Here is a 16,193-nt window from a genome sequence, read left to right as displayed (position 1 = left end):
AGATTGCCATTTTTTGTCCAAGATGCTGTCCTGTTCCCAGTGCTCTTACCTGCCCTTTTGGGGTGACCCTCAGCCCATGTTGTTCTGCATACCCCACTTTTCCACATAGCTCTTCCTGGACTCTGCTAGTGTGGGCTCAGGTGTATATGAACAGTTTTGATGTAGAACATAACACTTATAGGAAGAGAAGAATTTTGCTTAGTATTTTCATTATAAAAACTGATAGTAACCCTAATGTTTTAAGTTCTAATTTTTTAGAAAGAACCAAAGGGACAGCTGAATTTGTCTTGATGACCACTGCTGGTCTGCTACTTTAGGATCTGCGTCCTCTATTCAAGGGCACCTGTTGGTCTGCCTCAAGGGCACCTGTTGGTCTGCCTCTTCAGATGTAGTGATGCATTTAGGCTTTAGAACACTCCTGAGGAGTGAGGAGGTTTTTTGTCCTGACAGAGGGCTCTGGGTTACTGCATGCTTGCTTTTCCTTGCCAGCCACCCAAAAAGGAATAACCTAGACTGTGGTGTGGTCTGTTTCCTTCCTAATGGAGAGATGTGCTGGCATGTTCCATGCTCAGTTTCCTGTTGTATTTTTTTAGTTGTTTTCTCTAGATGGCTGGGAGGTTTTTAAGAACTAAAGGGTGGGGAGGATATTAGAATGTCAGGGAAGAGAAATGGCAAGACTTTGAAGAGCGCCAAGAATTCTAATAAAGCTGCTAATCTATGTTAGAAATAATGGCATTGCACCAGCAGAAATACCAACATTTTTGTAAGAGAAATTGTATACTGGAATACTAGGGTATCAAAAACTAGAATTGTAACTGTGTGTAGGAAGTGTGACATTTTCTGTCAAGATTCTGGAAAGCACTTTCAAATAAATATTAAAATGCATTCCTCAGAAAACTACTAGAGTTCATCAGTGAATTTGGTAAAGTTGCAGGATACAAAATTAATATACAAAAATCTTTTGTATTTTTATATATAAACAATGAAAGACAAGAAAGACAAATTAATGAAATAATCACTTTTACTGTTGCATCAGAAAGAGTAACATGCCTAGTACTAAACCTAAACCTATCTAAGGAGACACCTATACTCTAAAAACTGTAAGATCCTGATGAAAGAAATTGAAGATGACACAAACAGGTAGGAATACTACATTCTTAGACTGAAAGATTCAGTGTTTTCAAAATAACTATATTACCCAAGGTAATCTACAGATGCGATGCAGTCCTACTTATCAGATTACTAGTGGCATTTTTCACAGAACTAGAACAAAAATTTTTAACTTTGTATGGAAACACAAGAGACCCCGAATAGCCAAAGCAGTCCTGAGAAACAAAACTGCAGCTGAAGGAATCAGGCTTCCTGATCTCAGACCGTACTCCAAAGCTTTAGTACTCATAACGGTTGGTATTGAGACAGAAACAGAAATACAGGTCAGTGAAGCAGAAAGCCCAGAGACACCTGCGGTCGGTTAATCTGTGTCAGAGGGGCAGGAGTGTAATGCAGAAAAGACGTCTCTTCAATAAGTGGTACTGGGAGAATGGGACAGGTACGTGTAAAAGAATGAGATTAGAATATTCTCTAACTATACACAAAAATAAACTCAAAGTAGATTAAAGACTTAAGATATGTACTATAAAAATCTTAGAGGAAGACATAAGCAGAACACTCTTTGACATAACTTTTAGCAATATCTTTTTGAGATAATGAAAATAAAACCAAAAAGCAGCAAATGAGACTTAATTAAACCTAAAAAAAGCTTTCCTCAGCAAAGGAAACCATAGGCAAAACAAAAAGACAACCCACATAATGGGAGAAAATATTTGCAAATAGAAAAGACTAATAAAGGGTTAGTCTACAAAATATCCAAACAGCTCATGCAGCTCAATATCAAAAAAGCAAACAGTCTAATCAAAAAATGGACAGAACCTGAATAGACATTTCTCCAAAGAAGACATACAGATGGTCAAAAATCACATGACACATGGTCAACATCACTAATTATTAGAGAAGTGCAAATCTGAACTACAATGAGGTATCACATCACACAGAGTGGCAATCATCAAAAAATCTACAAAAGATAAATGCTAGGAGAGTATGTGGAGAAAAAGGAATCCTCCTACACTATTAATAGGAATGTAAACGGTTATAGCCCCTTTGGAGGATAGTATGGAGGTTCCTTAAAAAACTAAAAGAGCTACCATATGATCCAGTAATCACACTCCTGGGCATATATCCAGAGATAACCATAATTCAAAAGGATGTGTGCACCACAGTGTTCTTTGCAGCATTATTTACAATAGCCAAGAAATAGAAGCAACCTATTTGTCCACTGAGAGAGGAAATGGATAAAGAAGATACGATACAAAAGAATATTACTCAGCCATAAAAAGGATGAAATAATGTCATTTGTAGCAACATGGATGGACCTGGAGATGATCACACTAAGTGAAGTAAATCAGAGAAAGATACATCATACATCATTTATATATGGAATCTAAAAAACAAAGTGATACAAATGAACTTACTTACAAAACAGAAACATACCAAGTGAAACAAACTTAATGGTTACCAAGGGGGAAAGGTGGGGAAGGGATAATTCAGGAGTTTGGGATTGACATACACACACTATGTATTAAAGAGAGAATCAACAGGGACCTACCATATGACACAGGGAACTCCACTCAGTATTTCATAGTATCATGAGAAAAGAATCTGAGAAAGGATGGATCTGTGCGTATGTACACCTGAAACTGTATATGTTAAATTTATGGATACTTTATTATTGAAAGTATAGATTTCAGTTGCTCTTTTTCAAGATTGCTCTTAATGAACTTGCATTTTGTTTTTAGAGTAAATTTAACAAGCATCATTATAATGTGACTTCTATCACATAGGTTTTAGGAATGCCAGGGATTAGATTATTCTCAGTATAATTGCATATGATACATATATCAGAATAAGCCCCAACTCCCCTTCCACAGCACACATACTATTGATAAAAGTATTCTCGTTTATATAAACATTGTGTCCTTTTGTATTAGTATTTTTAGGTATGAGGGGTTTTGTGTTTTCTTTTGTCCCTACTCTTTGTCTGACCTTCTCCCCTTGAAGTTACTATGTAAGGCATAAGTAGAGGGACATAGCTGTCATCTTCAGTTCACAGGACTTTGGTTTTGCCTTTTGTTTTTTACTGACTATATATTTACAGTTGGTGTAATTGTTTCATTTTGTTGTTGCCAGTTTTTACTGTTGCAGATAATGTAGCGATGAACAAAAGCTTTTATATTTTTGAAAATAGTTTTCTTAAATTTGCATGAGTGGAAGTCCTAGCTCCTAGATCCCCAGAAAAGAACCTTCAGGCTCTTGATACTGACCTCCAAGTTACCTCCTATTATGGTTTTAATGCAAATCACAAACTTAAATTAGTGCTAGCAATAATGAATGCCAAACTAAAATCGGTATTTTATCTTTTCTCATTAGGGAGTTCTGGGAAATTGTTCATTCATTTACAGATGAGCAGAAAAGACTCTTCTTGCAGTTTACAACAGGCACAGACAGGGCACCTGTGGGCGGACTAGGAAAATTGAAGATGATAATAGCCAAAAATGGTCCAGACACAGAAAGGTAATTATTAAATTGTGACTATATACTGAAAACCTTGGCTTCCATATTATTACACATGTGTGATCTATCCAGAAGCTTCTGAGCACATTTGCAGTTTTAATAGAAATTTTCCAAGTCACATAAAATGTTAGTTTAGCCAGTGCTTTGCTGCTAATGTTCAAGAAAATCTTTAAATACTGGGCAGGTTAAAAATTACAGAGTTCCCTTGATTTGAAATTTTACAGATTGGTATGATTCTTAAAGTTTTCAGTTGAGAATTTTTTTAATTGAAAGCCACATTATGTCATCTATTTAGAATAGTCAAGTTGAAGTTCACAAGTTTGTTCAGCCCTAGATTATGCTAGTACCACCAATTTCAGTGTCCTAACATTAGTCGTGTTTCCTCTATTGTGCAAGTTAACATTTGGTGTGTAGTGGCTATATATGAGCAGTAGTATATTTAATAATTTAAATGTATAGAAACATTTCTTTCAGTGTTCTACTTGATTTGTTATTAATGTAAATTTATTATCAAATCAATTACATAGTCATCCAGCAATATTTTGAATAAGCATTAAAGAGCCCAGACTGAAATTTTGAAACTGAGATTTGAATATTGTCTTCACTTAATGTTACTACTCAGTGATTTCAACTCTACAGTGGGGAAAGTGACAGTCTGTAGGTTTACTGTGAGAAAGTTTAGTTAAATGACCTCTCAGGGTTAAGAACCTATTAAAACAGTATCTGGTATGTGGTAATAACTTTGTGGATATAATATGTTATCATCAACCATCATTATTATTAGCACTGAGTAATTTATGAGGTAAAGACAAATTGCTGTTTGGTATCTGTATGGCAAAATCAAAGTTTATCTTTATGACTTGCATTAATGTGTAGTGTGCTTTGCAAACCATCTCAACGTATATACCATCTAAAGTAGGATCATTTAGTACTGAGCATATCTCCCATGACTTATTGTCCTGTTTTTCCCCTTTCTCTCTATATAGGTTACCTACATCTCATACTTGCTTTAATGTCCTTTTACTTCCGGAATATTCAAGCAAAGAAAAACTTAAAGAGAGATTGTTGAAGGCCATCACTTATGCCAAAGGATTTGGCATGCTGTAAAAAAAAACAAAAAATGGGAAGAAAAAGAAAATAAATTTAAAATTTTAATAAATATAACAAGAGGGATAAAATTGGTGGTGATAGTGTCCCAGTACAAAAAGGCTGTTAAATAGTGAACCACAGTAGTCACCTATGTCTGTGCCTCCCTTCTTTATTGGGGATATATGGGCTGGAACAGCAGATTTCAGCTACTTATATGAACAAATCCTTTATTATTATTATTTTTTTTTTTTTGCGTGAAAGTGTTACTTATTCTTTCACTTGTATGTACAGAGAGGTTTTTCTGAATATTTATTTTAAGGGTTAAATCACTTTTGCTTGTGTTTATTACTGCTTGAGGTTGAGCCTTTTTGCATATTTAAAAATACACACCAACAGACTCCCCTCCCAAGGAAAATATTACCACCATTTGTAGGCCATGTAACCTTCAAGTCTGTGCTATTTTTTTGTCCCTGTATCTAACTCAAATCAGGAGCTGTATTTTTTTTAAACAATTTGCTTTTGAAACTTGAAGTCTTGAAAACAGTGTGATGCAATTGCTGCTGTTCTAGTCCCCAAAGAGTTTTCTGTGCAAAAATCTTAAAATCAATAAAGATGGAAGGGAGAACTTGGAATGTTTAACTGCAGCCCTCAGAACTTTACTTTAGTAACAGCACAACAAATTAAAAACAACTCATGCCACAGTATGTTGTCTTCATGTGTCTTGCAATGAACTGTTTGAGTAGCTAATCCTCCTTCTTAGTATATGGAAGGACAGGGATTTGTTGTTGTTGTTGTTTTAAGTTTATTGGGGAAAAGTGCATTTGGCCAAAAGAAATGATAGTCAAACCCTTTGCAAGAAAGATAAGTTTGTTGTTTATTATAAGCGTAAAGCATGTGAAAGTGCACTTAAATTTTTTATTCTTTGCTTATTAACCACATTTTAAATAGACAATCCAAAGTCTTCCCTTCTTGTCGCCATCATCTTATCCAGTCAGCCATTTTATCAAGGCACATGATCAGTGTTGGAACATAGTGGAAAGAATGGCTATTGTGCCTTGTTTTACTTAATCATACAGTAAGCAGAGACTTGGAAATGAATGGAACTGTTACTCTTAAGTCCTATTTACATTGTCTGTCCCCAAAGATTAAAGTTTATTTCAAAAAGTGTTAAATACTACTTTCACGTACTATGGAAAAGTACAGGTAGATTTAAATTACTAGACATTCAGAAGCAAGTAGTTTCCCCTGTCTAGTCTTCTGTGTCTGTGATGTTTGTTTCTTTTACTGCAATATAAAATAAAAGGATTATGTATTTTTAACTGAGGAGAGACATATTGATATATCCTTTTACTACAAGTTACAGCTAATGTGCTGAGCTTGTACCTCGATTGTTTTAACTGACCATGACATTAGTTTAATGATTTGTTTGAAATTGGCAGGAAAAATACAGCTTTCAATCATCAGAAGGGGAAAGAGGATGTCTTTCAGAATTATTTTAGTTCTTTTAGTATTTGAGACTTAACTGTTATGTACCATAATGCTAAATAAAACAGTGACATTTTCCACCATAATTTAGTGGAAAAAGAAAACATTGCTTTCCGTATTGTGGTAAGGTAACATGGGGTTTTTCTGGGCCAGCCTTGAGAACACTGTTAAAAATATATACACTACCTTGATTCAAGGGACCCTCATGCTACTACAGTCACCTTAAGAGGCCTCTCATTCCTGTGCTTCTTGTGTATAATGAAAGTGAGAATACGAGAAATCAAATACTCTGGGGGCTTTTTGTATAATAAATTCGTGAAGAAATTTGTGTTCTTCAGTTCTCAAGTTTTATTATCACTATAGTATTGAAGTTATCCAATTGTAATCACATCTATGTGAAGTTTTTGAATGGTCATTGAGTACAGATCACCAGGTATAGAATTCATATCAAATAGACTTTTAACAAACAGTTGAAAATAAACCTACCCTTGAAAATATTCTAAGAGAAAAGTTCATTGGTTGTCCAGACTACTTGCTCTCACTTTCAATATCTGTTTGTCCTGGGCATATTACCACTTCTTTTCTCATTGCCTCCTTTCCACTACTGTCTACAAAATTTTCACTGAACAGTATCTTAAGCAAGAGGGAACAAATAGAAATTTTGACTACAGTGGTTACTCCCTCTATCCCAGATGTTAGGTTATAAAGTACTGTTTCTCCCAGATCACCAGGAAACTCTGGAGGAAATAAAAAACCGAAAACTAATTGGTTTTCCAGATGAAATACACAGTTTCTCCTACTACCATCATTATAGAATATCTCAAGCATACAGTAAAGACACGGCCTGTGACCAAACTTTTCTGGAGCCTGGTAGCTTTGGCCAATGAATTGGATTTCCTACCCTATACAACTTTACTGGGCTCTGCTTAATTGTGTGATAAAATCCAATGACAATTTCTGTAGCTTTACTTTGGGATACATACTAACTAAGGAGGGAGATACATGAAATCAAGCTTCAAACAAAACTTGCTGATGGTATTCATTTCCCTATCGGTACACATCCATCTTACTAGAAAGGAAGGATGAGTGTAACCTGGCACCATCACTCAAAGAACTGTGCTGGGATTTCAGGCCCTTTCAAGGGGTTTTCTCAAGACTTTCATGCAGACTCAGAGGAAGGGTAGTCTTCCTAAGGCTACTCCATCTGTAGTCATGATCCCCTTAACCTGTTTACCTCAAGTATCTTTTTTGACCTTCCACCAGCCTCTAAGGACCATCTCTTATATTCCTGCCCCTTCCCTGAGCCAATAGAGGATTCAAAATGCAACTTCCACTTCCTCTCTTTCCTTTTACCCACAGTGTTAGTGTATGGAGAATTTCCTGGGGAGTCTAGAGAAGTGCATTCTCAGTCTTTTCCTTCTTTACTGTTGATATCCGGTAGTTGGCATTTGTTAACCAATTGCAGGACGATTTCGGTGCAGATGTGCCCCTGTGAGAAATGCTTAAAACTTTTGCTATGCCACTAAAATACCTCTCCTGAAGGATTCTTAGAGTCTCCTCTTGAGAAACTCTGTTGCCAGTGAGAACCCTAACCTTGGCAGCACCCTGAACTTGGTTCAGCTGCTACCCTGTTCGTTTTTCAGTAGGGTGGATACTACTGTAATTCTAAAATTCTGACCTGTACTTAACCAGTTCTGTCGGGTAAACCTCAACCACTCAAAAAGGTTGTTCTCCAAAACCGTGTCTTCTGCTCAGACTCTACCCCCAGAATATCTTTCTGGTATCTTAAAATCAATACACTTCAAAATGGAACTTTTGTCTCTACCTATCATTTATTGTTCCTTAAAAACATCCCTCTTGACTCAGTCTTCAGAATCCCTCACCCTTCAATTGTCACAGCTTGTATCAATTGTTTTCCCCTCTCCTTCATCATACTTCCTTTCGACCTTGACAGTATTCTCCAAACTTTCTCATTCTTCCAGAACACAGTTTTGTTAATTTAAATATCCTTTGCTTCAAAACTTGTTCCCTGTTGAGGAAATCTGTAAGCCTGGTATCCGCAGCCCTCTGTAAGCTCAGTTCCACCTACATTTCCAATTCTGCCATCAGTTACAGGCATCTTTCCCTGCATCCCCACCCACATCATCATGCTGTGCTTAATCATTTCATATTTCTCAAGTAACCTTAAAGGCCAAAACTTTAAAAAGCCCCTCACCCATGAATTCATCAACCTCCAGAATGTCTCTGTAACCTAATAGCAACTTCATGGTAGTACATGCACATTGAGCAATGAGGAGTCACTGGGATTTTTGTTTTTTTCCCATAACCATTAACGTGGCATGTGGGCAGGTTCATGGGGAAGATTGTTTATCTTTGTTCTGTCCCATATAGTAGTTGTGTAATAACTTTGTTGAAAGGACGAGCGCTATTTTTTCCAGTACCTCGTCAGTCACCACCTGAATGATTGAAAATGACGGCTTGCCATTCAATGAAGCGTCTCTGTTCTCACCAAAGATAGCCTCTGTCTCTTGTCTCCTCGTTATCCTACCCCCAAAAGGTTTTATTTTAAAATATTTGAATATTTAGTGGCTAAAGAACTTGTTCCTGGAGGAAGTGAGTAACTGGTTCTGTCATTTCAGCCTGTGAAAAGAAAATTACTAAAAGGGAAAGGATGAAACGGACCAAGTCCTTGGAAGCAAGATTTCTGTGTGACTTCCCCAGTCCTCCTTTTCGGGATGTGCTCTGGCAACCTATAACCTCTGCGTGGTCAGCCGCTGTGGCTACACTCCTCTCCCGCTGGAGATGGGAGCAGGTGTCTTACGTCATCCTGCTGTTGCCAAACCCTCACATATCAAGGAGCTATCCTTGCTGAATGCTGTGTTTTCTGTAGTAAAGCACTCACCATGATGAATGCCTGGTTTGCCAAAACCTTGTAATTACTGCTACAAGTCAACCCTTAAGTTGGGATTCTTAGATTCAGCTGAACAGGACTGTAGAACAGGAATAATTATCCTGGCTATCTTTCAGTCTCCAGCAAACCACAGAAAATGCAATGGGCATGTGTCAGTGAGCAGTGCACAGTGACTGAGGGCACAGCCTTCAGAGTTGAATGATGGTCTCAGTTCTGTCTGGCCCTGCCCATCCTTTGGCTTGGATTAGCATATCCAAGCCTATGTATATCACTGATGGTTATCAAGACTCATTGAAGTTGAGACACAGGTGCTACCTGTTGCAAGACAGAAGAAGGAATTCATTGAGAGGTTGAAGATGTTTGTAATGATTTCTTTTGCAGGATTTGACCCTCCCTCATCTATCTCAAAATGCAGGAGGGGTGCTTTCTTTGATTTTTTTTTTTTTTTTAATTAGGATAATTCATATAACAATTCACTCCTTTAAAGTGTACAATTAGTGGCTTTTAGAATAGTCACAAAATTGTGTGTCACACTATATAATTCCAGGGCATCTTCACCACTGCAAAAAAAGAAAACCGCTTGTATCCATTAGAAGTGATTATCTTTTCCCACCTTCCAAGACCTAACCACTAGTCTCTTTACTTGTCTGTAGATTTCCCTATTTTGGACAGTCCATATAAATAGAACCACACACAAGGTACATCTGTGTTGTAGCATGTATCAGTACTTCATTTTATGAATAATATTTCAGTGTATCAATATATCATTTTTATTCATTCACTTGATAGATGGTTGTATTGTTTTCACTTTCTATTATAAATACACTACCATGAACACTGTACAAGTTTTTATGTGGACATAAGCTTTCATTTCTTTTGGTAATGTACATAGTGAATTCCTGGGTCCTATGCCCAGTCTTCAAGGACCTGCCAACTGTTTTCTGAAGTGGTTGTACTTTCTTGTAAGCATCTTGTGAATTCTAATTTTCCACATCCTGGCCAACATTTTGAGTCTAGCCTTCCTATTGGGAGTGAAGTGGTATCTCGTGGTTTTGATTTGCATTCTCCTAATGACTAATGATGTTGAATATCTTTTCATGTGCTTTTGGCCATTTGGTCATCTTTAGAAACATTTATTCAGAGACTTTCCCTATATTTTGATTCAGTTATTTGTCTTTATTATTCATTCCTTATTCTGATACAAATCTGTTACCAGATAAGTCATTTGTAAATATTTTATTCCATTCTTTGGTATTGATGGTGTCCTTTGAAATACAACTTTTGAATTAGGGATGTCGAGTCTTCCAACTTTGTTCTTTTTCAAGGTCATTTTGGCTATTGAGGGTCCCTTGCAGTTCTATGTGAATATTAGAGTCAGCTTAGTTTCTTCAAAATAGACATCGAGAATTTTGACAGGCATTGTGTTGAATCTATAAATAAATTTGGAGATTATCACTAATTTGACAATATAGAGTTTACCAACTCATGAACGTGGATGTCTTTGGATTTATTTAGGTCTTTAATTTTTTTATTGTTATTTTTTAGATTTCAGTGTACAAGTCTTGATTTCTTTGGTTAAATATTTTCCCAAGTATTTTATTCTTTTTTGATGATATTATAAACATAATTGTTTTCTTAATTTCATTTTTGGATCATTCATTGCTAGCATATAGAAATGCAATGAAAAGTTTTTTATATTGATCATATGTGGCTTTTCCTAACTAAATGTGATTCCTAACTTTTGATTCTTTTGTATTTTCCATATACAAGATCACACATCTGCAAATTTTTTCCCTTTCACTCTGGATACTTTTTTTCTTTTCTAAGTGCCCTGGCTAGCACCTCTAGCACAATATTGAATATAAGTGGCAAGAACAGACATCTTTATCTTAGTACTACTTTATAAGGAAGGCATTTAATTTTTCACCATTGAGTGTCATGCTAACAGTAAGTTCTTCATAGATGCTTCAGGTTGAGGAAATTTTCCTTCTATTCCTAGTTTGAGTGTTTTTATCAGGAAAAGATACTGGATTTTGTCAGATGCTTCTGCTTCTGTTGGGGCTCAGTTGGTAAAGAATCCGTCTGCAATGCAGGAGACCCTGGTTCAGTTCCTGGGTCAGGAAGATCCCCTGAAGAAGGGTAGGCTACCCACTCCAGTATTCTTGGGCTTCCGTGGTGACTCAGCTGGTAAAGAATCCACCTGCAATGTAGGATCTTAATCTGCTTCTGTTAAGATGGTTGTGAGTTTTTGTCCTTTATTCTCTCAGTAGGGCTATATTGATGGATTTTGGTATATTGTACCAACCCTCCATTCCTGGGGTTCTGCAGGTTCATGGTACACAAACCTTTTAATATGCTACTGAGTTTGGTCTGCTAGAATTCCATTTAGAATATTGCTGAATAAAGGGCATATCTACCAGTGATGAGGCTGAAATGTGTATTTCCCGTAGGCCACATGTGGTCACTGTAAGAGACAGATCATTGGCCATCTGACCCTGCACAAGTAGGTTTCCTGTTCTGGAGCCAGACACCCAATATCTGAATACCCTCAGATAGAAGCTGTGAGAAGAGGAGAAACTGAAAGTGACCAGCCGAGCCAGAGGCTCTCATTTGGGATTCCCTGAAGAGTTAACTTTGTGAAAGAAGGCCATTCACTCCTACCTCTCTGAAGGCTCAGTATCTTAGGACAGTTGCACCAACTGGATAAGGTAGGATATTTTTCTCTAGATTTCCTCCCTTCCAAAAGGGCCAGAAACAGCTTTTGAGTGAGAAGGAAGGTAACGTGACGAAGAGCCTATTTCAGGCCTCCCACCCAGAAGCAGCTCTGAGCAAGAGTTGCATTTTCAGTTAGGAGAGAGAGTGGCATTTTTGATGTTTCACTAATACCCAGAAAGTAGATGCTTTGCTTATTATCTGAAAGTGACCAGAAAAACTACATACCTGAGGTTTCATTCCTGCTTGGAAAAACAAATCCAGAGCCAGAGCAGACCAGCAAAAAGAAAAAGTTGTGCTCAGCTGAACCATCGCCCTTATTCGCTTCCTTCCTGTCACACACGTGCCTTATTATTCAGTAAATCTCATTACTAAATTAGTAGATCTATAGGAAGGACTTACGTACTCTTTGGATGGTGCTACGGAAAGATCTCCAAGGGAGATCTCAAACCTGCTTCTAGTCCAACTGAACTGTGAAGATTTTCTGTTTTACTAACATTTACCAGGTAAATAGAATTCAATACAAATTGAATGCTAATTCAATACCAATTGAAAACTGAATGCTAAGCAGTCCTGAGTGTTCACTGGAAGGACTGATGTTGAGGCTGAAACTCCAATACTTTGGCCACATGATGCGAAGAACTGGCTCATTGGAAAAGACCCTGATGCTGGGAAAGATTGAGGGCAGGAGGAGAAGAGGATGACAGAGGATGAGATGGTTGGATGGCATCACCAAATCGATGGACATGAGTTTGGGTAAACTCCGGCAGTTGGTGATAGACAGGCTCGGCGTGCTGTGGTCAATGGGGTCGGAAAGAGTCGGACACGACTGAGCGACTGAACTGAACATACCAATTGAATGCTAATCATGTTGCAGGTTTGCTGGAGGTTTCAGGTTGGTTTCATAACCACTTTGTTCAATCAAGGAGTCTTTTTATGGGGAGACTGAATCTAGTGAACCAGATATACATAGAAACCACTAAGGGTTATAAAAGTACATAAAAATACAATTTGGACAGAGAATTCAGATCCAAAAATTGTCCAAATAGAAAGTGAAAGATTAGTTGACAGGCAGACAAGAAGGTGTTTAGTATGCCTGAGTGTCGGATTCAAAGGGATCAAGATTGGATTGGAATGGAAGGCAGGTCAGAGCATGAAAAGCCTTGTAGACCATACCAAGAACTTTGAACTTTGTTTTGCAGATAATTGAAATACAAAGATAATTCATTTTACATTTTTTTTTGTATCTTATAACATGGAATTGGAGGAATGTAAGTGTCATGCAATCTTTGTACCTAGGAGATTTTGCCAAGTCGTTCAGTCATGTCCAACTCGTTGTGACCTCGGTCCATGGGATTCTCCAGGCAAGAACACTGGAGGTGGATACTTTACTGTCTGAGCCACCAGGGAAGCCCAGTTAGGAGATTATTGCCATAATTCTAATTATATCCTCAGGTTTATAAGCCTGAGGATAGAAGGGTGGGGATGTTCTAAGACATGTTTGGGACTGGGACTGGGTGACTGATTCGATATTCCAGGGAGAGAGAGGAGTCAAAAATAACCCACGTTTCTGATTTGCATGACTGGGTTGGTGGTGGTGGTGTGGGATCTACAGGGAAACAGGTTTTGGAAGGAACATTAATACCGTTGGGTCATGTTTCAGTTGAAGTGTCTGAGAAATATACAAGTGGAATTAAAAGGCACAGAGGCAGTTAAAGAAATACAAATTTAAAGAAAAGCCTACAAAGAAGATTAAAATGTATGGTTTTTCAGCATAGATGTACCCTTAGGGAAAGGTCATAAAGGGAGGAAGAAAGAACATGGACAGAGTCCCTGGAAAATGTTAGCATTTCAGAGTTAAACAAGAAAAGCAGTTCCCTTAGTTGTTCATTTTTATCTGTGCTTCACTAGAAACCAAGCCTGATGAGGGCAGGAAGTTTGTCTTGCTCATGGCTGTGCCCCTAGTACCTACAGCAGAATGTAAACAAGGTTCATTAAGCTGGACAACAAACCAGGGTGTCTCAGAAAATCCTTCCCATTCTCTTCCCTGCTATCCTTTGCACCTTGTTGACACCCTCCCCCACTGTAATTCTTAACACAGTTTTTAAGGGCCCACATTGTATGTGTGTTCATTTACTGTCATCTCAGGAAGATATATCAGCTGAGTGAAAATATTTCCAAACTGTTGAGATGTGATAACTTGCAAATCAATGCTTAGCACTGCTGGGTTTGGTCCCCTTACCAGTGAATCAAGAAGTTCACAGAAAGTGAGATCAGATCTGTTTCCTGAGGCAACTGAGAAGGCAGATTTGCCCTGAAAATAATCGCCAAGGGCAGGAAATAACCTCCAATGCTTCAAGCTGAGACAGCAGGAGAATCCCAGCTCATCGTAACTACAAGTGTATTCTTGGGCCTGTCAAGTGGGAAGTTCGCCCATTACCTAAAAATGCATTTCAGAATTGTCCCTGTGTGCTTGCATCTTGTACCCAAACCCGAAGAAAATACCATGTGCCTTAAATATGTACTTTTAATAGGATTGAAGTATTTTTCAAATTTAAACTCTGGTCTCCAAAATAATCATACTTCCAAAACACTTTCCACAGGGTATTAGTCTGCTTACTTCATTATTGCCTAACTCATTCCTCAAATTCTATTCCATGATAGTAGAAGTGTATCTGTTTTCCTCATCCTGGTGTTCAGAACGTATTTTTCAAATGAATGTATGAATGAAATTATGCTTATAAAACCAAAGAGCCTGATTTATCAATTGGACTTCCAGATCTCCACAGAAGCTACCAGTAAAAGTAGTGTAACAGCTGTTCCTGCATGTGAAGAGCTTTTCTGGCATTCAGATACTCCTCACACCTTCCCACTGTTCAGTAACAGTACCACCTTACACTGCTCTTATGAATGGAACTAGTTTTTGAAAACAATTGAGGGAAACCAGTTTGCCATGTATTCCTAAGAAGGTGGTGAGTAAACAATCACGTTTTCCTAAGTACCTTTAGTTTTAAGACAGCCTCTTTCCACTGTAGGTCCTCATCCCCACCCCCACTCTAAAATTACACTTATAATCTCATAATTCATATAAGGGTGGCTTTTTTTTTTTTTTTTCTCATCACCACAACCACCTATGTGCTTTCAGTATTTCTATGCCAGTAACCCATAGAGGAAATCAGTAAAATTCACACTGAATCCACATGAAATGGATGCAATCATGTGGGACAGTACAGATCACTGCAGTGATCCCTCTGACTGCAGATCTGATTTCAGAGACATTAAGCCTGCAATTATTTAGCCACATGCTGTACAACATGAATTCCACTTACTTAGTGTTGCTGTCATAATGGGACTTAAATACTTATGAAATAGAGAAAAAATATTTAAGGAATATGAACTATGAAATACAGAGAAAAAATATTTTAAAAATATTTAGCATTATTCATTTAAATGTAAAAGTGCCACTTCTCTATACATTTGCCTCATGACCATCTAATTGATAATGAAGACTTTAACTTCCTTATATTACCTCAGAAAAAAAGTTTGAAATGTTAACCAACCACTGGACTGACCCTGGAAGGACAAAAGACTGACGATGTTTTATTTTGCTCAAGGGCAGCCACCCAACATCTGCTTTTGTGACAAGTTAAAATAATTGTATTGTAGAGGTATAGGGGTAAAAATGACCTGAAAGATCATCTTCTCCAACCCTCATTTTATAGATGAGGAAATTTAGGTCTCAAGCTGTGAAGCATTTTGCCCAAGATTACTCTGATCATTGCATTCATATGAACTCAAGAAGCTAGAAAACAGAACCTCTGCCTCCCACTTGATGTTCTTATCACACCTTCAGTTCTCTTTCTTGTTTCAACATTTTTTGCTTCACTAAATGTAGGGAGTCTCCCAGTAGGGCCTGCCTGCTAGAGAACAGGGCGCCGAGGGAGAGATCTCTCCTAGTTTTCAAGTCCACTAGTTTACACTGGTTTGATTTTATTGAAGAAGGTCAAAAGTTAGACCAAGTTTCCTATTCCCTTTACCTCCTCAAGCTACCAAAGAAACAGATTTGCTAAAGTTTCCCAAATCATTCTTTCACTCTTTTTTTTTTTTTTTTTTACAGTAAGAGCATTACTGGCAGAAAGTTTCCCAGCAGCATGTTCCCCCTAGATACTGCTCCTGGACGCAGACCTGAAGGCTCGCGAGGGGCGCTCCGGACGCGGCGCGGCCCCCTTGCCCTTCCTCTGCGCGCGCGTCTTCGTGTCTCCGCGTGTAGGGCTGCAGGGCGAGGCGTGACCCAGGGTCCACGTTCTTACTGTTAAATCCTGCCTTGGTTGTCACAGTTTTATATGAGAGTTGAAGCATTTTCTCCGTG

The 16,193-nt window shown here is 37.9% G+C and overlaps 1 protein-coding gene and 1 long non-coding RNA gene across 8 annotated transcripts in view; one reads left to right on the top strand and one right to left on the bottom strand.

Annotated features, from left to right (window-relative positions):
- UBE3A (ubiquitin protein ligase E3A) overlaps positions 1-6,698 on the top strand; it is a 96,429-nt gene extending 89,731 nt beyond the window's left edge. For 5 of the 6 annotated variants that reach the window (XM_005221700.5, XM_024981863.2, XM_024981865.2 and 2 more), the window contains 2 exons: positions 3,484-3,627; positions 4,614-6,698. In XM_005221700.5, the coding sequence (XP_005221757.1) occupies positions 3,484-3,627; positions 4,614-4,734 (265 nt within the window). In that variant the 3' untranslated portion in view covers positions 4,735-6,698. 6 annotated transcript variants of the gene reach the window in all.
- Positions 1-16,193, bottom strand: part of LOC101907203 (uncharacterized) — a 143,176-nt gene that overhangs the window by 20,804 nt on the left and 106,179 nt on the right. The window lies entirely within an intron of this gene.

The sequence above is a fragment of the Bos taurus genome, chromosome 21 (genome assembly GCF_002263795.3).
Source record: "Bos taurus isolate L1 Dominette 01449 registration number 42190680 breed Hereford chromosome 21, ARS-UCD2.0, whole genome shotgun sequence".
NCBI classification, from domain to species: domain Eukaryota; kingdom Metazoa; phylum Chordata; class Mammalia; order Artiodactyla; family Bovidae; genus Bos; species Bos taurus.
The sequence above is the reverse complement of the archived record's forward strand: the minus strand, read 5'-3'. Positions and strand labels throughout refer to the sequence as shown.